Genomic DNA, 22,891 nt, shown 5'->3' with positions numbered 1-22,891 from the left:
AGAATCTTTTTGTAAAAGTGAACAAGCATATTATGATGGAATGAAGAAAAACTACCTAAGTAAAACAAAACAAAAAATATAACAACAAAACAACCATTTATGAATTAACGAAAAAGGTATATATGTATAAAACAAATAAAGCAAAGCATTGGAGAAAACGAGAAACAAACTTACATCTGTTTAAACTAGTTTTTCTTTCTGTGACTCGAAGCTTATAAATGGGTTAGCAAAGAATAGCAAGAATCGAAATGAGTAACGAGACATCAAATACTAACATAATTTTGGTGGATGTAGCGGCGAAGGACGCAGGAGCTCGAGACACGTGCGAATCCTTCGACCGAACATTGCTTCGGATGGCGAAATATTGTCTGGTAAGGCTCGGTTGGGCGTGCTTCGGTACGTAAGCAAGAAAATATCCAATGCATGTTGTATCGATCCTCTCTCCTCTCGAATTTTTTTCACGGCTCTTTTAAATGTGTCCACAAATCGTTCTGCTTGGCCGTTTGATTGTGGATGAAACGGTGCTGTTGTAATATGATCGATTCCGTTGGAGATACAGAAATCGAGAAATTCGGCGCTTGTAAATTGAGAACCGTTGTCGCTAACTATTGTAACTGGCATACCAAATCTAGCAAACAGACTACGAAGAATGCTGATGGTTGCCACTGACGTTATACGGTTCGTTTGGATGATCTCAGGCCACTTGGTAAAAGCATCGACGACAATCAGATAATGCTCGCCTTCGATTGGTCCTGCGTAGTCGATATGAACCCGCTGCCACGGAGCGGTCGGTTTGGACCACGATACTGGTGGAGCATGCGGAGGTGATCTGGCTACGGAAGCACACTGGTGGCACGCTTTGACAAAATTGACGATATCTCAATCCACACCGGGCCAGTACACATAGCTTCGAGCTAGAGCTTTCATACGTTGCATTCCGGGGTGACCCAGATGGAGTTGTTCTAGACATCTTTTACGGTGCTGCGACGGAATGACGAGTCGCTCTGCAACCATGATACAACCATCTACCACAGAAAGTGATTCCTGTCTGGCGTGGAATCGTAGAATGTCTGATCCCGACAATTTGCTATGGGGCCAACCGTTTTGAATGTAATGATATACCTTTCGAAGAAATGGATCTGCTTGTGTGCTTTGTGCGATGGTTCTGAAATTTAGAGGTAACACTTTAAGAGGATTTGATACGACTGACCTGAGATCCTCTTCTACAGGGTGATTTTTTAAGAGCTTGAGAACTTTTTTAAACAATAAAACGCATAAAATTTGCAAAATCTCATCGGTTCTTTATTTTAAACGTTAGATTGGTACATGACATTTACTTTTTGAAGATAATTTCATTTAAATGTTGACCGCGGCTGCGTCTTAGGTGGTCCATTCGGAAAGTCCAATTTTGGGCAACTTTTTCGAGCATTTCGGCCGGAATAGCCCGAATTTCTTCGGAAATGTTGTCTTCCAAAGCTGGAATAGTTACTGGCTTATTTCTGTAGACTTTAGACTTGACGTAGCCCCACAAAAAATAGTCTAAAGGCGTCAAATCGCATGATCTTGGTGGCCAACTTACCGGTCCATTTCTTGAGATGAATTGTTCTCCGAAGTTTTCCCTCAAAATGGCCATAGAATCGCGAGCTGTGTGGCATGTAGCGCCATCTTGTTGAAACCACATGTCAACCAAGTTCAGTTCTTCCATTTTTGGCAACAAAAAGTTTGTTAGCATCGAACGATAGCGATCGCCATTCACTGTAACGTTGCGTCCAACAGCATCTTTGAAAAAATACGGTCCAATGATTCCACCAGCGTACAAACCACACCAAACAGTGCATTTTTCGGGATGCATGGGCAGTTCTTGAACGGCTTCTGGTTGCTCTTCACTCCAAATGCGGCAATTTTGCTTATTTACGTAGCCATTCAACCAGAAATGAGCCTCATCGCTGAACAAAATTTGTCGATAAAAAAGAGGACTTTCCGAATGGACCACCTAAGACGCAGCCGCGGTCAACATTTAAATGAAATTATCTTCAAAAAGTAAATGTCATGTACCAATCTAACGTTTAAAATAAAGAACCGATGAGATTTTGCAAATTTTATGCGTTTTATTGTTTAAAAAAGTTCTCAAGCTCTTAAAAAATCACCCTGTAGGTTGAGGCTCGCGATGACATAATCCTCTTCAGGCTTGACGTACTGATTGATCAAACGGGACAATAAATCGGCATTACCAAACTTGTGAGTGGGAACATATTCAATGTCGAAATCGTAGAGCAGGAGGTTCAACGCGAAACGTTGAAGACGGTTGGCGGTGTAGATCGGAATTCCCTTCTTAGATCCGAAGATGCGAAGCAACGGTTGATGATCGGTTTGCAACCGAAAATGCCTTCCGAAAAGCATTTTATGGAATTTCGTAACGGCGAATATGATGGCTAAACCCTCACGATCCGGTTGACTGTAATTCTGCTCGGCTTTCGTTAGCGCTCTGGAAGCGTGTTGAACGACCTTAATTGTGCCATCAGGAAACTTGTGACTAATCGTAGCGCCTAGACCAACGGAAGAAGCGTCGGCCGATACGATTATCTCACGCTTAGGATCATAATGCGTAAGAAGTAGATCCGAGGAGAGAATTCTCTTAAATTGCTCGAACGCTTTCTGACATTCAGGTGTCCATTGGAACTTAGCATCAGATTTCAGAAGATTATCAAGCGGAAAACGTAACTCTCTCATGTTGGGCACGAACTTCCCATAATAGTTGATAGCACCGAGAAAAGATCGCACGCCGGATACATCAGTAGGATTGGGCATCTTGGATATCGCCTCAATCTTGGCTGGATCCGGACGTAAACCACGACTATCGATGACGTGTCCCACATACTGTACTTGCTGCTTACGGAATGCACATTTATCAACTCGTATGGTGAAACCGAAATCTTGGATTCGCTTCAAGACTGCTTGTAAGTTACGATCATGTTTCTCTACATTTTGACCACCAACTATGACGTCATCAAGATAGCCACAGGTGCATTCTAGACCAGCTAGCATTGTGTCTATGATTTGTTGAAATGAACCAGGTGCAACTTTTACACCAGGCGGTAGGCGGTTGTAGGAATAGAGACCACGATGTGTATTGATAGTGAGCAACTTACGGTACCGCTCATCGACTTCCACCTGTAGGAAAGCGTCGGATAAATCAATCTGGCTGAATACCTGACAATTAGCCAGCTTGGCGAAAAAATCATCCGGCAATGGAAGTAGATACTGATTCGGTTGAAGAGCTGCATTCAATCCAGTGGAATAATCTCCACAAATTCGTATAGATCCGTTAGCTTTACGGACGACGACGATCGGAGCGGCCCACTCCGAATATTCAACCGACGTGATGATGTTAAGTTTTTGCAAACGCTCTAGTTCCCGGTCAACGGCACCATACATTGCGTAAGCCACAGGACGTTTCGGGCAGAAAATGGGACGAACATTTTCCTTCAGTTCCAGCTTGATTTTTGTTTTACAGCATAAACCTAACTGATCGTTGAAAACCTTAGGAAACATGGTTTTGAGTGTGCTAGTTGATGTCGGAGAGCTTAACACATGACAACAAAAAGTGTCCATGGGTACGGACCAAAGGTTGAAACTGTCGACCATATCAGTGCCAAGTAAATGAAGTTGTTTTTCTGTGACACGGATTAGTTCACGTCGAGTGCACTTTCCAATAGTGACATCAGATTCGAATTCACCGTCGAGCTTCAAGATGCTACCAGATGCTGTTCTTGCCTTCACTGTCGCAGGAGATAAGACAGGGCTGCCAAGTTTCTTCCAAATGTCCTTGCTGATTACTGTGATGTCAGAAGCGGTGTCGAGTTGCAGTCGAATGTCTATTCCGGACACGGCAACGGAAACAAATCTGCGTCGTTGCTGCACACTACAAACATCAACTACTACCACCTTCGCTGATACATCACGTTTCTTACGCCTGCTTCTGGGTTTCCTGGATTTGGCACTATCGCAGTACCCTTCACGATGTCCAAAAGAACCACAATCGGAACATTTGTGATATTTATAACTGCAATCCTGACTGTAGTGTAACGAACCACAAAGCCAACACGGGTAACTTGGCTTCTTGACGGCATTAGAAGAAAGACGTTTTGATTGCTCTCGGTCACGCTTGCCGAACAACTTTCCACCAAACTTCCTAATTGATTGTACCTGACCGTACGGAGTCTGCGATTCAATCATGGCGCTGTCATGTTTAAGATTGAATATGCGCTGACACTCTTCTGAAAGCTGCTCCAAGGTAACGTCATTACTGTCTTCGATTTTGGTGAGGAGACGGGTACGTATCTCGACATCACTCTCGGATTTCAGTCCACACACATACACCAAGCATTTGAACTGCTCCTCGGTGAGCCTTCCCAGCTCAAACTCCACACAAGCTTTGTTTACACGGCAGGCAAATGCTACGTGATCCTCAGTAGGATTCTTCGTTATTTGCAGACATCGGTAACGGCGACTAATAACCGATTCTTTCGCTCCAAACAGACTCTTAAGCTTGTTCACTGTCTGGACGAAACTGAATTCTTTTGGCAGTTTGGGTAAAATGTAACTCACGTACCTTTCATGCTCTGCTAAACCCAACTTTCGCATAAGCAAACGAACTTTTGCTTCGTCGTCTAATCTAGCAGCATCCTTCTCGAAAAGATCATCATATCTGGAGTACCACACTGCAAAGGTTTCATTATTTTCAGCATCGTACCGGAATTCCTTAATGTTGCTGGCCAAAGAATCAAGTAACTGTTCCGGATTTGGTGGCACTTGAACGTTAATCGACGATGCGATACTGCGAAGGAACTGTTGTTGCTGTTCATCAGATTGTTGCTGTCGGTGCACCAGCTGAGCCATTAACTGCTGGTGTTGAAGCTGACTTTGTGCCATCGTCTGCTGCATCATCTGCATTATTTGCATCATCATATTTCCACTAGCCTGTGATTGTGATTGATGAGGTGGAATGGTTGGCAATTGCTGCTGCTGCGACACTGGAATGAACGGCTGCTGCTGTTGATGTGACGTCACAACGGGAGCAAAAATTTGCTGTTGCTGGCGGGCCGCCGGCGCGGGATTAATCGGCAGGTTCAACTGCTGTCGCTGATTTAACTCTCCCGGGGGGTCAACACCATTCTGTCCGTTCTGATCATTACCGTTATCAGCCATCTCACTCCACTTTCGTTTCTTCCGCGTGGGAGACGGAATGTTTGGTTAGGTTTTCATTTCGGCACAAGAAAACTAACTACACACGCGAATACTCGTCGCCACTTTTGTATCTGGACGACCCCGGTACGAGATGCGGGTCATCAGTACAAAGAAAATAATTAACACGAACGATAACGACTATAAAACTTATTTATTACCGAACATGTTAAAATGGTACATACTGACAGCGTATCCGAAATTATACATTACTGGACGTATACTACTTATACTCAGGACGGATACTATCTGACAGAAACTGACAACCGCAATTATTCACATATATACGCATCTCCAGCATCTCACTACGACAGCTATACAGTCAAGTGAGAGCCTAGCGGTTTACGGCGTACCGGGTGGTACCGCGCGATAGGGTTGTCCTCAACATTGTGTTGTGTTAGTGTGTGTTTGCGTTTACTGTGCATCGCAACAAGGATATGGTACCACTGAATGATAAACAAATGAGGATACATACGAAACAGGTGCGATTATTGTGGGTTGCATTGTGATGCCACCCGGCAGTGTGGTCCCATGACCAAGACCGAGTGCCATGCAACCAAAGAGCGGGCCGCCACATGCACATTCAAAAAATTATTCATTCAAAGAATTATTCTTCGAACTAATCAGTCTTTATAAAGACTACCACAAAATCAGTCTTTAAAAGTCTAATCGAAGACTAATTTAGCCTAGTTAATTAAATTTCAAATTTCATTCATTTCAAAAATGCCTGCGTCCAACTCTTTTGAAATCGGACGAAGAGGAGAATATCGAGTCGTGGTTGATGAATTGGAAGAATGCGAACGTCTTATCCGATATTTGTCCGAGAAACTTCATAAATTTTTTTCATATGATATAAAATCAGACAGACCCTTCAAGGCTGTCTTGAAAGATTTATCAAATGATCAAAGTACTAATGAAATTAAAATTGAACTGAAAGAATTGCTTGGTTTTACCCCTTCCCAAGTAATACTTATGAAAATAAGAGCGAATGGTACTTCTAAACCACGCTCTGGAATTTCTCATGAACTTTACCTAATATACTTCAATCGAAGTGATGTAAACAATGCGAAAACTTTAGAAAATGTACGTTTCATATTCCGCATTAAAATTCATTGAGAACATTATAAACGGCATAATGGTATTGCAAACTTAACACAATGTCGTCGTTGCCAAGGCCATGGAACCAAAAATTGTCATATGGATGTACGGTGTTTGAATTGTGGCAAATCGCATTCGAAAGACGTTTGTCCAATGAATGAAACCACTGATAAACTTTCATGTTAAAATTGCGATGGAAATCATAAATCCAATTATTTGAAATGTTTTTTAAAAAATTTTAAACGCTCGTTCGGTTAGACAACAAGTCAAATCAACCTTAAATTTACAGAACATACCTGAAAAACGAAAAAACATTACAAATGTCACGCCTAATTCTTCTAAGGCACTTATTTCTTCGAATTTAAAACAAAAAACAGGTACGCCTTCCAATTCGTCTTCTAACGAAAACAATTTATTGCCAGGTAGATCGACCTGGTCATCATCTTCTTCTAATGACAGTTATGCTCTTATAACAGGTAGAAAACTACCACTTAATTCTTCTAATGTAAACAAACAAAAAACAGGAACGCCTTCCAGTTCGTCTTCTAACGAAAACAATTTATTAATAGATAGATCGGCCACGTCATCTTCTTCTAATATCAGTTCTAATGGCAGTCTACCTACAAATATTTCTTCAATGCCATTCGCTTTTTTAAATGAAGTTGATTTAGGCTATATAACTGAAAATAAAATGATCTACCTACAAGATCAACTTTTTCAAATGATCATCCGTCCAGCCTCAGCTAAAAAAGTTCGGTTCATCCGAAGCAACAGCCTATAGTACTCGAATAGGATGTTCATGAACATACTAGTAACTATAGGCTCACTAACTAGAGCATCGGTTCTTTTACCATCAGCATCGGTTCTTGGTTCGGTGATGCTTGCTCGAACTACTGACAAGAGTGGTGGTGGTGGTTCGCTTTTTGGTTCGGAACGAACACGTTTTGCGTGTTCGGAATCGATGCTTTACCACCACTAGTGATGACACGAGAAAGATTCTGAAGGGTAGGTTAGATCAAAGAACACATAAGCGGCCCTTACACGAGTCATTAAAAATGTCATTAAAAATGTCATTAATAAAAAATAATACCATTTTAATGAACGTGTAACGGTGCAGTAATGACGAGATATCTATCAAATTTGAAATACATCATTGCTTAGTCATCATTAAAAATGACAAAAATAATGTAAAAATCGTGTAAGGGCCGCTATAAAATTAGCAATTTTAAAAATGGTAAAAATGGCTCGATTATTGTTGAGTGTGCAGCAGAAGAGGACATTCAATCTGTCAAAGAAAACATTGAAAGCAATTTAGGAACTGAATATAATGCTGTTATACCCAAGCCCGGGAAACCAAAACTGAAAATAGTTGGGATGAGAGATAGATATTTCTCTGATGTATTTATTGACTTTTTGAAAAGTCAGAATCAGGAAATTTTGATTGAAGATGTAAAAGTTGTTGCTGACTTTGAGAATCCACGCTTAAAATATAACAAATATAGTGTTATAATTGAGGTTGATAAGAATCAGTGCAGTAAAACTTCATTCAATTCAATTGAAACTGAATGTGGAACACATTGACGATCTCTCTAATGCTCTAAATTAATTGTTTCCTCCTTTAGTTTTCATTTTTAATACTTTACTCCATTTATAATTCTATTCGTTCGAACTTGCTTACTACCAAAAGCGAAGGCAATGAATAAGCTACACTACTTGGCACTCGAAACTGAGCAAGCAAAACTTCAAATGACTAGGTACGATTATTCAACTGACGATCAGCGGCCATAAATTTCATTTTCATCTTATATTATTCGATTGAAAATGCAATTTTACCGCATTGATAAGAATACTTATTCCAGCTCGATGGCAGCCGGCAAGGTTTGCGTAGGCTGGGATAGGTGTTCGGTTTTCGAGTCGTTCAATGTATTGCGCTGTTTCAGGTGTGGTGAGTTTGGTCACAAGGGTTCCGAATGTTTAAACAGTGAAAATTGTTCCAAATGTAATTCCGCACATAGAACATCTGAATGTTCTTCAACTGAATTCAAATGCGTTAGTTGTCTGAAAATGAACAAAGAAAGAAAATTATATTTAGACATTCACCACGAATGTTTAAACAGTGAAAATGGTTCCAAATGTAATTCCGCACATAGAACATCTGAGTGTTCTTCAACTGAATTCAAACCCGTTAATTGTTTGAAAATGAACAAAGAAATAAAATAGAGTTTAGACATTCACCATCCAGCATTTAGTAAGCCGTTTCCTGTATAACTGAGATGCTTCAACCGAAAAAGAACAACATTATGTCAATGGAATAGCAACTAATTCAGATATTTTGTATTTGAACATAGCCGGTTTGTCTTCTAATTATGTCGCAAAGAGTTATAGAGGATAGACATCCTTCATTAGTTTTGCTCTCAGAAACATTTATTGTTGATTCTGACGCTTTCGATCAGTTCAGTGTTCCGGGTTACACTGTAGCTTTTTGTTTGTCCCATTCCATGCACATGGGTGGAGTTGCAATTTACGCCAGAGAATCAATTAAATTCAGCATTCAATCAAACAAAGCAGTTGGAAATAATTGGTTCTTGGGTATATCAGTTGAGAGAGGCATGCAGATGGGAAAGTATGGTGTTGTTTACCACTCTCCAAGTTCAAGCGGCCGCCAGTTTCTGGAAATTCTAGAATACTAGTGGGAGTGGGATTTTGTCGATTTTTGTAAGCTAAATATTACTACTGGAGATTTCAATCAGTGATCAAAGTTCGAATCAATTGAAACAGTTAGCAGAATTCTTCAATTTGAAACAAACTGTGAGTGAATTTACAAGAATTCCGTAATATAGTAGAACATTGATAGATCACGTGTATTCCAATTTCGACGGTGTTTATTCAAATGTGGAAACCGATTGCAAGATTTCAGACCATTTCCGACAATTGCAATTTCCGTAACGAGTAGCCCCAGAAATGAGGAAAACACAGTGAAAATAGAGTGTTGGAAAAAATATTCAAACCAAACCATATCTCGACTTGTGTTAAGTAGCTTGAGTTGTACACAGTTGACTGGAAATTTGGATCGCAGGGCATCTATGCTGACCGACGTGTTAATAACGTGTACAAATAAATTAATAACGGAAATGTACGTTGGTTGGAACAGCTCAGAAAGTTGGTACTCAATAGACCTCTTACGGTTAAAACGGGAGAAAGATAAACAGTACAAGAGCTTCTGTAGAACTAGTAGATCGATCAAAATCAACAAAACAGCAAAGAGTTATGGAAAGTCTCAGGAAAGTATGTTAGGTTCTATTCTATTTATTATGAATATTATTGAAATGAGGCGAGTCTTACGTTTCTGTGACATAAATTTGTTTGCTGATGCTGTTCTGTTCATTACGGCTAAAGATTTCAATGAAGCTGTTAAACATTTAAACGAGGATCTAAGTTCGCTGGTTTTATGGTTAAAATTTAAGCAACTGAAACTAAATGTCGCGAAAATATATGGTTATTTCTTCTGTTAACACCGATCATGACGCCAATGTGGAAATTGATGGTGAAACTATTGATCGCGTTAGAGAAATGAAGTATCTTGGAGTCATCATTGATGAAAAGTTAACATTCAAATGTCATATTAATAACGTCATCAAGATTGCCAAAAAGTATGGTGTATTATGTCGTTCAAAAAATGACTTAACGATCCATAGTAAGATTCTTTTGTATAAAACAGTCATTTCACCACACATTGACTTTTGCCCATCCATTCTGTTTCTTGTTAATCACACACAAATCTTGAGATTACAGCGACTGCAAAATGAAATCATGCGAATAATTCTAAAATGTAGTAGATATACCTCCTCAGATTTTCTATTGAACGCATTACAATGGCTTTCAGTGAAACAGAGAATTTACTACTTAACCATGGTATTAATTTTCAAAATCCTTAATGGTATGCTGCCTCGATATTTGTGTGATAGAGTTGAAAGAGGAACTGATTTGCACCAAGCTTTTTGTTAGCCAAATCGCAAAACTCATTATTATACAAGGGAATAAGTTTTTTCAATTCAATGCCAAGACAGATCAAACGCGCAAAGACATTGGTGGAGTTCAAAAAGTTATGTATTTCACACATAAATTTTTTTTGATTTTTTATTCTTTTACGTATTACGAGGATTGTAATTTCTTTTTGTTTATATATATTATTGTGAGACGCATTAAGTTACTGTGTTCGGTATGATGATGATGGATTTTTAGTTTGTTTGAGAGTTAAAAATAATGTAATTGAGCTTGGCTCTGCTCATCAGCAATGTCGTTATCCACCGTAACTGATGTTTGTAGCGATAAACTGGTCCGGCGGGAAGGGCCAGGTGAATTTCTGTCTGATACAATATAAATATATAGGGTAAAGTGGGTTTAAAATTGTATACCATTACTGAAAACGGGGAAAAAACTTAAAAAATTTTCTAAATCGACCTCAAATGTTTTCCAATTGATAGTTTTTATCAGTAGACGGTCAAACAAACCGATTTCTGGTATTCTTTTAAGAATCGAAGAAAGTTATTTTGAAGATTACCATAGTATTATATATTGATATGAGAAAGTCATCATTACATCACTAGGTGGATTAAAACAGGTTTTTTAGTGTACACACGCTTTGTGGAAGAACGGATTTGGAAAATGATCTCGTCTTCTTTAGCATTATACGGTACAACACACAGGTTTTTGAAAGGGATATATTTTGTTCCGCTGATATTTCGTTTGTTGCTTCGTAGAATATTCGCAACACGTTGATACTGTGTTCGATTATATCCCAATCCGAACTATCCAAGGCCAGTTTCTATTCAAGTAAAGCTAAAGTTGACATAACCGGTTCCTTATTTGCAAAAAATCTATCAAACATGTCAAATATTGAATTCCAACGAGTTGGAACGTCTTGTTTCAGTTTTAAAGTTGGTTTGTTCAATTTCTTTTGCATATCGTTTAGTTTTGATAACGCAGAGCTACTTTTTTAAAGTATTGAACTGTAACTATCTCTCGTTACCGCCCGCTCAGTCACACAATACTCTACCCAGTCCCAGGGTCGGCACAATCCTCGCCGAGGTTTCTCAGTATGAAAGGGGGAAAATCACTTTTTTATTACTCCTAACAATAGTTTATTCGGCGCTTTTTCCTTATGGTCCCTAACGTCCCTAATACCCTACTAATTTACAATTTGTTTGATACACTTACGTTTTTAATGAAAATGTTCGGTCCTGGATCGTCCGGTTGCGGTGTTCTGGAACTCGGATGCTCCCCACTTATCGTCGCCGTATAGTTGCAGTCGATGAACCGGGAACTCGGGTGCTTCCGACAGTTAGTCTCACTGGATCGAAATTGCTTACGGGTCTCCGAAGAAACGCTGGACACGTGTTGGTTGATGGGAGTTTTGGGTTAGCCACCGATTCGTTGCTCACACGATGACAACTTTCCCGTTTCTTGATGGTTGCTTCCAGCACGGCCAAACCGAATGGTTTTTGATGGTTCGACTCCGATAGAGTCTCAAATAAATCTTCATTGGTTCAATGGTTGCTTGAACATTATCGTTTAGCCGTTGTAAAAAAACACATTCGCTCTATTCGCTGTTGTAAGACCAAGTGAAGTCTTTCCCTGTACCCGAGTTCCCCGGAACCTTGATACCGAGTTCGCCTTCGTACGATTGTCGTAACCGTTACCAATTTCAGTTCAGTGGACGTCGAATGACTGGGGTCTGTAGGTGGTTGTGGCGTGTAGGGTTGTACAAACTGAATATAATGCCTAACGTGTGTAGAGATTACTTTGTTTTAAAATGTTCGTTGCGCCGTCTAGCTAGCTTATTATACTTGAAAATAAAAATATTTTATTTTAATCTAATTGAGAACGTTTATATTTCATTTTAAGGGTTTTAACGATTTAATCATAATTAAATATAATTTCCATATATCCTTTCTAGCTGTTTTTTTATAAAGTGATTTTACCCCCATATTTATGTAAATTATTTCCTGGGACTAAGATAAAGCAGTATGTACAGGCGAAAAGTGAACGGAAGGTCACAGAACAATGAGCTTGACCTTGCCAACAACCGGTTTGATGGATTTGAATACATTCTGTACAGCCAAATTAAGTGAATGAGCTTAACATGATATGTGTCTAACATTCAGCTGCGAACTGCATGTTAGAAGCATTGTTCGTGACGATCGCGGTAAGCTTGAAATCTATCTTAAACTTTTGCAGTACCATATTGATCCACGAAGCTACAGCTCTCCTGTATGCTGTTCTTCAAATTCAGAACACTCAATAGGAAAATATTTCAAATAACCTCGCTGGTCGATAGAGTGAGCAGTTAAAGCATAAAAACTTGTGTTATTCCAGTTTGTCCAACCGTCGCTGGTTAAGCTGATCGCAAAAGCATCTTGGAGCTCTTGCTTTACTTTCGAGAGAGTCTCGTTGTACATAGCAGGCAGTAAACTGTTCGTTAGTGTTTTTCGGCTTGGTAAAACATACGACGGACATAGCATGCGAACGAATTCCTTGAATTTAACATATTCAACGAGCGAAAATGGATGATACTCCATACAAATCATTTTCATTAACTGAGAGTCGAGCAACCTACTTTTTTTAATCGAGATTGGACGATGTACATCGATAAATTTCGTCATCGTAGTTGATTTATTTGCACATATTGGATAGTTCTCAATCGTGCTTTCATTACTACCGGATTGTACTTTGTCACCGTTGCTTTTAACAGAAGTCCTCTCCCCTGTAGTCACTTTATCGTTTTCAGGAGTACTTTCATTGTCTCTTGTGTTTCCCTCCGTTCTTGGAGCACTACTATCCAAAGTGTTTCTCGCGTGTGTTACCATGGGATGTTTGCTTTTCAAGTGTCGTTTCATATTTCCAGTCGATCCATTTGACGATGAAATCAAACTGTAATAATATCGACACTTCGCCTTCGTTGCATCTTCTTTAGTAAAGAGGTACCAAGCATCCCTTTTCGCCCGCATGGACATAATAATAACTGAAAAACAATAAGTTAAAAAACCAATAACAGATTTGAAATTTATTCTTACCAAAATCGTGTTAAGAATCCAAGAGTAATCAATTTTTTACAATTCGCAGCAGGAAGACAAGGTACCAATTCACTTGTATTATATATTATATATTTATACTGTGATTTCGTTTATCGACACATAAAAATCAAATATAGTTAAAAACTAACTGCTACACAAGATTGAAGATTACAGGATTTCAGTAAAATGAATGCCGTTTTCGCAAAGATAAAAGCTTCAGCTGTTTTTTTTTTCACAAAGAAGGGCGAAACTCATTTTGACAAAAAAAAACGAGAAATACACCGATGAATATTTTCTTACAATCGCTATTTTAATATTATCGTTAATTTTCCAGTTAATAGATTGATAATTTGTAGGTTAAACTATAACGTATGCATATTTTTTTACCTTTTTGCAAGAAGGTTTCCACTGAATATATCAACAAAAATTTTTGTCCCATTTCACTTCATTCATGACTATTGAAGTTTCGCCCTTATGCATTCTTTGTGTAAACGTGAAATTCGATAATCCCACGACAAAAGGGCCCAACTGCAAACGAAAGTCTCACTTTGTTTGTTTTCTCTTCCGATTATTACGAAGCTTTTGTTGAAATTTCTCCAAAGTAGTAATCGGATGTTTGTGTTTTTTACTTGGAAATTATACAAAGAGGTAAGTTTCAAATATAAATCAAATCTGATAATTCGCGACAGAAAAAGTAATCAAAGGGAAATTCTCATTTGCAGTTAGGCCCTTCGGTCGTGGGACGATCGAATTGTTTTCTCGTAAGACAATGATGCCGAATGATTTTTCTTGCGCAATGTAAAAAACCTGTTTTAATCCACCTAGTGGTGTAATGATGCCTTTCTCATATCAATCATACTATCATATATAATACTGTGGTACTTTTCAAAATAATTTTCTTCGATTCTTAAAAGAATACCAGAAATCGGTTTGTTTGACCGTCTACTGATAAAAACTATCAATTGGAAAACATTTGAGGTCGATTTAGACTCCCCATTTTTAGTAATGGTATACAATTTTTAACACACTTTACCCTATATTTCCGGATCCGGAAGGCGGATCCGCATGAAATTCAGGAATTACGTATGGGACCACAGGACCTTTCATTTGAAAATAAGTTTGTGAAAATCGGTCGCGCCATCTATGAGAAAAGTTAGAACATATATTTTCTTAGTTTTGCACATTTTACCCCATAACTCCCGAACCGGGAGTCGGGTCCAAATAATATTCAGGAATTTTGTATGGGACCTTAAGACCTTTCATTTGAATCTAAGTTTGTGAAAATCGGCTCAGCCATCTCTGAGAAAAGTTAGCGCACTTATTTTCACAATTTTCTGCACATTTTACCCCATAATTCCGGAACCGGAAGTCGGATCCAAATAATATTCAGGAATTTTGTATGGGACCACAAGATCTTTCATTTGAATCTAAGTTAGTGAAAATCGGTTCAGCCATCTCCGAGAAAAGTTAGTGCAAAAAAACGTTACATACACACATACGCACATACGCACACATACACACAGACATTTTGCGTACTCGACGAACTGAGTCGAATGGTATATGACACTCGGCCCTCCGGGCCTCGGTTCAAAAGTCGGTTTTCACAGTGATTGCATAACCTTTCTATATGAAAAAGGCAAAAAGCGTTTGAAATAGGTTTATCCTCCTTCGATGAAATTGTATGCTTTCGAGTAAGTTCTAGAACACTGAATCGGGTTACGTTGTTGCAATTATATAAATCCAAAGATTTTATTGGATGCGGTTATGCCCACATTAGTTGTTGCCATTAAATAGCCTAATCTCGTAATTCCATTATTTTCAATCGATGAACCGCAATAATACACCGGATCTTATTGCATTGATAAATTATCAAAATTCGTGTTAAATCGCACGTATTAAAAAAAAACGTACGCTTCGCAAATTATCTGTTGCCCGTGTAAAATTCACTTATCAGTACGTTCAAAAATCTGTAAACCGCCAAACAGATTTAGTTCGAGGATAAATCAATAAAATTTCCAATAAGGTCGTTTTGAGAACGGAGGAGTCACTTATTTATTTGAATCGTTGTAGAAAGAATTAAACATTATTCCTTAATACAAACAAGCAACAATGACATCTCTGCTTACAGCTCAGCGAATACATACTGATCTGTCAAAGAAGGAGAAAGCAAGAGAAAAATAATTATAAATCTATGAATGTGTTTGTCTCTCTTTTTACGGCTGTCCTTCTTCATCATATGGATTTGTTCAGCTCACAGCATGTTTGCTCGTTTCTTCAATATTCAGTGCAATGTATACATATCAAATAAGTGAGATGATGCGGTTTTTTTTAAATGAGCCCTGACGCAGCAGCTCACAGATTCGATTCATTAGAACAGCTGAGGAACGAATCACCAGCCGAAGTCAGCTCAGCTCGTTGCATGTTTGCTTCATGTGAGTGAGTTGTGAGCTGTCAGCTCATTTTTATGATTCGATTCAGTGGGACAGCTCAGGAGCGGATTGCCCATCTCTAGAACACATAGGACTGGTGCATTCCACGGACTTTTGCTAGGCTTTATGATACCTTGTTTACGCATTTCTTCAATTTCTTCACTAATATATTTCTTCGTAGCTTCTGGATATCTGTATTGCCGTTTATTTGAAGTCTTAATTTCGTGCACTGCCGCATCGGTGAAGTTAATTTGTCCCCCTTCAGATATATGATGCCATAATATTCATACCCATAAAATTTGTTCTTTTTAAATGATTTATATTTAGTGATTTTAATACTTTATCCGTTCGGTTCCGACCAGTTATTTGACCGTATCTTTTATTTTCCGTAAGAATTACGTCTTGATTTGTATCTAAATCAAGGAAACATTTGTCTTTATCGTCACACTCTCTGTCTATTAAATCTTTTTCTTCTTCTTTAGTAATATTTGCCCCTCGAAACTGAAGAATATTATCTCAACGATCGTCGTTATTGTATATATCATAGTTGTTCTGATACGGTGCATTAATGTTATTATATATTATTCACTTCTTGGTTCGTTTCATACTTATTATGCTTTGATAAACTGCGCTCCGAGACTTCAGCATTTACGATAATTAGGTACTTCATTTTTGTCCTTCTCTACATCAGTTTTAATATGTTTCTTGGTTTTCCTCTCTCTACTTGTGATTTTTTTTCATTTCACAATTATTATCAACTGTTTAGAAACATCTTTGGCTTCTCATTATTATCATTTACTTTGTCATTTCTTTCATTATTCATGCGGGTGAATATTTCAATGTTGTACTCATCCTTATCTGCCGAACGCATCCCATAATGCTCAGTTGCGTGTACCTTTTTTTTCCTGTTACTGGTATAGTTGCTACCTTATTGTTCTCGTTTGGAACACTGAAGCTCGAAATTCTGAATGACATAAATTGTGTATATCTTTAAAAACTCTGCTCCAATGATTCCAGGAACACACAAATCTTTTACTATATAAACACTAACTATATTTTACTATATAATAATCTAACTCTGTAATGAGTTTTTCCAATAACCAACATGACTTTCACTGATCCAATAGTCTGTGATTGAGTTGCATCATTCCATTATAGTTTGTTTTATCTGATCCTATTTTCGCAACAGTATCCCATCTCTTTACGTTTTAAAATGCTCTAGTATCGAGCAAAAATTAATTTTTTTGTCGTGAATACGACTTACTTTACTATGGGGCGCCTTTTCAAAATTTACCCTCTGAGAGAGTGATAAGTTTTTGATCGTGAATATCTCCTGTTGTATCTAATGAATCAACATAATTCTTGCTACATGCCATCGGAAATATGATCACAATTTTATGATAAAATTTTCAGTTGTTTGACATATTCTCAAATAGTTCAAAATTAAACTTTTCTGAAATGTAAGGCGCGTTTGCCTTGCTCGTAGTTTTAAAGCTCATAGCTCAGTGATCTGTGAAAGGATTTATATAATCTAACTACCAATAGAATCGAAATTTCTCAAATTAAACGTGTATAGTAAAAACATTGAAGTATTTCAATAGTACACTATTGTAAAACCTGTTTGATTTAACTCATTGCAGCACCAGCCAATCAGAACGCGAGATGTCTGCATCTATACAAGAGCATCCATATAAAAGTTGAGTGGTTTATTTTTCCTACCATTGAGTTCACAAAAATTCGACAACATGCGTCCCGTAAACAATCAACGCACAAGAATGTTCCACAGAAGGATGAAGTTAATTTCCCACGGCTCCCACCGAAGAGGGATATTCCAAATTTTCCGCCACATCCTCGCAGCAATCCAAAAGATTCAGCCGCTGGATCACGAAAAGAATCTTCCTCAAAAATCCCTCCTGGATGGGGCAATAATCAACCACAAGCAAAGGATGACTCCGGTGACTTATTCTCTGCTGAACAACTGATCGTCATTTTTTAAACAACAATGACAACAAAACTACGAAACTGCAGAACGCGGTTAGATCAAATCAACGCCTTAGGCAAATTCATCATCGAATATGCAATACATGTCTTAGTTAATTGGAATGCTTGCTCACTCAGGAGCAAAACTGCTGAGTTTTCCGACGTTCTTCAAGAGAAGAATGCCGATATTGCTATTTTAACTGAAACTCATCTTAAACCTGAAATTTCTATTTTAATTTCCAATTACAGGATTCGCAGACTCGATAGGACAACTACCAGAGGAGGGGCAGTTGCCATTGCCATTAAACGATCTATTCAGCACAGGCTTCTGTCAGCCTTTAAATTGCAACTCATAGAAACCATCGGAATTAAGATTACAACGACAATGGGACCCATCATCATTATTGCAGCGTACTGCCCCAAACAAACCAATCTTCGAGATGGTACGTGTGCATCACTCGACGACAGAACAAATTCATCATTGCTGGGGACATAAACGCACGGCATGAGCTGTGGGGAAACAAAAGACAGAATCGAAACGGATTCGTACTTGCTGAAGATTACGAAGCTGGATAGTACAACCAAATACAAATTATAATACGGAGTACTCCGACAAATTTTCAAGGACACATTTTGCATCGTGCGGTACATTGTCATGATACACTGTCAGAGTGACAATGTACTTTAACGAATTTCCTATAAAACTAGCAACAATGAAGGGTAAGCACAAGTTCACTATAGTTACTGTTTATTATAGTGAAATATATGTAAACATATTACTTACATATTTTGATCCTTAGGAAAACTATGGAGCGATATTTCGGACGACCCTATTCGTGTGTCACATTCCTCTACTAAGCAACTTCTTACCATTTCGGAAGCTTCTCGGTTTATTAGCCGGCGATATTTAGCCTGATTGTTGCTGTTTAATACAGCTACGATAAACAAACAAGTTTGTTTTGCACCGTAGCAACTAGCATAAAGCGTTGCCAGAAACGATCTCCTTTCACATTTTCAGACTATCGCAACGAAAGGGAGATATTTGCTAGGCTTACTTGTTCATGCTGTGAACCAAACATTGACGATTCGTTTATATGGGACTTAGGGGTATTATTATTTGTATTTGGTACAACATCCTCGCTCAGGATCAACCAACGCGACTTTCCAGATCAGAAGTTCATTCCATTTTGGATATATTCATCAGCAACATCGCCATAGACAGCTCTCCTGTTGTCTTCAACGAGCTATCTTCCGACCACTTTGCAGTAATATTGACGTTGGGATCTTCACCAGAATTAGTGCCTATTCAACCTCGGAGGAACTATTATCGCATCGACTGGGTCCAATTTCAACAAATCGGGTCCAAAATTTCAACAACAAACCCTATCTTCCTTCCAGCATTCAATCACAGTCGCTCGTGATAGGACGGTTCCAGTACAACATATGCGGAGTTCCTCTCTTCAAATTGACAGTGTCACCAAGGAACTCAACCGAATTCGAAATATTTACCGGAGGCAGTATCAACGAACTGGCATCCTAGATAGGAAGACTTCTTATAACAACTTAACTAGGATAATCCAGGAAAGGATATCTGAGCTTCGCAACAGAAACTTCTAGCAAAAGCTTCGAGAAATTCACCCACATTCAAAGTCCTTCTGGTCCTTACCGAAGGTGTTTAAGAAAAAACTGAAGCCTATTCCTCCTCTGATGTCACCACAGGACTGAAGGAATACCTATAATCACACCAGTAGAGAAGGCAAATTCGCTAGGCAATCAGTTTGTGTGTTCTCACAATTTAGGACTCAACATTGTTAGTCCACATGAAAGAGCCGTTGCTGATAGCGTAGCTGAGGTTGACCAATCAGACAGCTTGATTCCTGAGGAAAGTAGAGTCACTGCGAATGAGCTGATGGCTATTGTGAAAAAATCCAAACATATGAAGGCCCCAGGTTTCGACAACACATTCATTGAGCTGAAACATTTGAGTATTCGCTCATTTGTCTTCTTAGCTAAAATTTTTAACAGGTGCTGGGAGTTTGGTTACTTCCCTTCAAAGTGGAAGTTAGCTAAAGTTATCCCAGTTTTGAAACCGGGGAAAGATCCTTCCTTTTCCAAGAGATATCGGCCCATCGGCTCACTCTCTGCCCTATCCAAGCTGTTTGAAAAGTCAATACAAAGGCGAATTCTTGCTTTCGCAGATGAACAGGATATATTTCTGGAAGAACAGTTTGGGTTCCGGAAAGGAAGATCCACCATCCACCAACTCAAAAGGGTTAACAACGTCATCCAGCAAAACAAATCAGTGTCCAAAACGACTGCCATGACAATATTGGATATTGAAAAGGCATTCGATAATGTGTGGCACGATGGGCTGGTGTTTAAACTGCATCGGTATAATTTTCCCATGTATTTTATTAAAATTATCAAATATTATCTTGCAGATAGAGAATTCAAGGTTCTCTGAATAATGCACTTTCAGAAAGATTTACTATTCCTGCTGGTGTACCCCAAGGAAGTATCCTAGGTCCCATTCTATACAACATTTTTACATCAGACATCCCACCTCTTCCGGGTGGTGGTGTTCTGTCACAATTTGCTGATGATACTGCCATTCTTTACAAAGGTTGTGTCATTAATGCTCTGAAGAATAAACTACAGACGGGTCTGAACGGTCTAACTGAATATTTTGCAAGCTTGTGATCAATGTAGCAAAAACTCAGGTCATCGTGTTTCCACTTTCAAGATCTCCAAAACTTGTTCCATCAGACGAATGCCGAATACGATTCGGTGATGAGGTCATCCAAAGGTCCGACGAAGTTATCTATTTAGGACTCACCTTTGACAGACATCTGATATTCAGGTCACATGTTGACAAAATCGTTCAAAAATGCAGCATACTTATTAGGTCTATGTATCCGCTGATTTGTAGAACATCTAAACTGTGCCTGAAGAATCAGATGGCTGTCTATAAACAAATCATCTACCCCGCAATTGAATACGCAGTCCCTGTTTGACGGGGCTGTGCACGAACACACAAACTTAGGCTTCAGCGCATTCAAAGTAAGATCTTAAAGATGATTCTAAATCTACCCCCTTGGACAAGGACTAGTGAAGTACATGAGATGGCCTCCCTGGATATACAGGGTGATTTTTTAAGAGCTTGAGAACTTTTTTAAACAATAAAACGCATAAAATTTGCAAAATCTCATCGGTTCTTTATTTTAAACGTTAGATTGGTACATGACATTTACTTTTTGAAGATAATTTCATTTAAATGTTGACCGCGGCTGCGTCTTAGGTGGTCCATTCGGAAAGTCCGCTTTTTTATCGACAAATTTTGTTCAGCGATGAGGCTCATTTCTGGTTGAATGGCTACGTAAATAAGCAAAATTGCCGCATTTGGAGTGAAGAGCAACCAGAAGCCGTTCAAGAACTGCCCATGCATCCCGAAAAATGCACTGTTTGGTGTGGTTTGTACGCTGGTGGAATCATTGGACCGTATTTTTTCAAAGATGCTGTTGGACGCAACGTTACAGTGAATGGCGATCGCTATCGTTCGATGCTAACAAACTTTTTGTTGCCAAAAATGGAAGAACTGAACTTGGTTGACATGTGGTTTCAACAAGATGGCGCTACATGCCACACAGCTCGCGATTCTATGGCCATTTTGAGGGAAAACTTCGGAGAACAATTCATCTCAAGAAATGGACCGGTAAGTTGGCCACCAAGATCATGCGATTTGACGCCTTTAGACTATTTTTTGTGGGGCTACGTCAAGTCTAAAATCTACAGAAATAAGCCAGTAACTATTCCAGCTTTGGAAGACAACATTTCCGAAGAAATTCGGGCTATTCCGGCCGAAATGCTCGAAAAAGTTGCCCAAAATTGGACTTTCCGAATGGACCACCTAAGACGCAGCCGCGGTCAACATTTAAATGAAATTATCTTCAAAAAGTAAATGTCATGTACCAATCTAACGTTTAAAATAAAGAACCGATGAGATTTTGCAAATTTTATGCGTTTTATTGTTTAAAAAAGTTCTCAAGCTCTTAAAAAATCACCCGTTACTAGAACAAAAATTCGAACAATACTGCACGAAATTTGAAGAGAGGTGCTCAATCTCTGAAATACAAATAATTAAAAATTTGTACGTATTAGGTTAGGGATAGTTATAAGTAGGTAGATATTTTATTAATAATTAAAATAAATACTATGATTAAACATTAGTATGTAAAACAAGAGTAACTAAAACACCTATTATTAATAACGAATCGTATGAACAACAAAGATGAATGGCCAAAGGGTCAAAACACTTATACTGTAAAATGTTGATGTAATACACAAAAATAAGATTAATAAACAGATATTTATGCAAAAAAAATGAGAAATAGCGTCATTTAAGTTAAAGCAGCTACTCTGAACGTATGAGACACCGTCAGCACGATGGCACCGAAAACCGGTAGAAAGATAGATTTGTACCGTCACTAACGCATTCAATTACGAACGGCAATGCGAAAGCGAAAGTGATGATGTTGAACACATCTTTATACTAGTATGGGGTCGTGTGAAAATATTCCATGCGATACAGGGTTGCCATATATACAAGTTAATCTGTATTATTATTATTATTATCATTATTATTACTATCATTATTATTATTAGAATGACTCTTGCATACCGAAGATCGTCGATACATTTCAGACCAGGCCATTGCAATTGGCTCGTACTGAAATTTCGAGAAGAATCAGATATCTTCTAACTTCATAGCTTCAATAAAAATAAACTACAAACTTGTCGTACCTAGCCTCCTATATTAGCAAATTAAAAGGAATTGTTTCAAGTTTGGAATATATAGTTGTAGAATAGTAGCTGTTTAATGTAACTAATCTGTACTTTAATGTAAGTGATATTGTCAGAGTGATTTAGGATTTATACATCATGTTCGGTTCATATTCGGTCAATTTCCGAATGATTATTTATGGAATGAGCTAAATGTATACACTAACAGAGTTTGGGATAATATTTACATGATAAACAAACTAAGCATTAGGTTTTGCACGAACATAA

General features: G+C 38.4%; 2 protein-coding genes across 2 annotated transcripts; both read right to left on the bottom strand.

The window, feature by feature from the left end:
• Positions 1-270: 270 nt before the first annotated feature.
• Positions 271-1,067, bottom strand: LOC131429060 (uncharacterized protein K02A2.6-like). The gene is given in 1 exon segment (XM_058593111.1): positions 271-1,067. A coding segment is annotated over 1 exon segment (744 nt). The 5' UTR covers positions 1,015-1,067.
• A 119-nt stretch (positions 1,068-1,186) lies between these two features.
• LOC131429059 (uncharacterized protein K02A2.6-like) lies at positions 1,187-4,674 on the bottom strand. Its single transcript, XM_058593110.1, has 2 exons — positions 2,148-4,674; positions 1,187-1,245 (listed from the first exon to the last, which is right to left on the bottom strand). Exons 1-2 carry the CDS (start codon positions 4,642-4,644, stop codon positions 1,187-1,189), a joined length of 2,556 nt encoding a protein of 851 aa, XP_058449093.1. The 5' UTR covers positions 4,645-4,674.
• Positions 4,675-22,891: the final 18,217 nt, after the last annotated feature.

Source organism: Malaya genurostris, chromosome 2 (genome assembly GCF_030247185.1).
Source record: "Malaya genurostris strain Urasoe2022 chromosome 2, Malgen_1.1, whole genome shotgun sequence".
NCBI lineage: Eukaryota > Metazoa > Arthropoda > Insecta > Diptera > Culicidae > Malaya > Malaya genurostris.
This window is presented reverse-complemented; position numbering and strand designations above follow the sequence as displayed.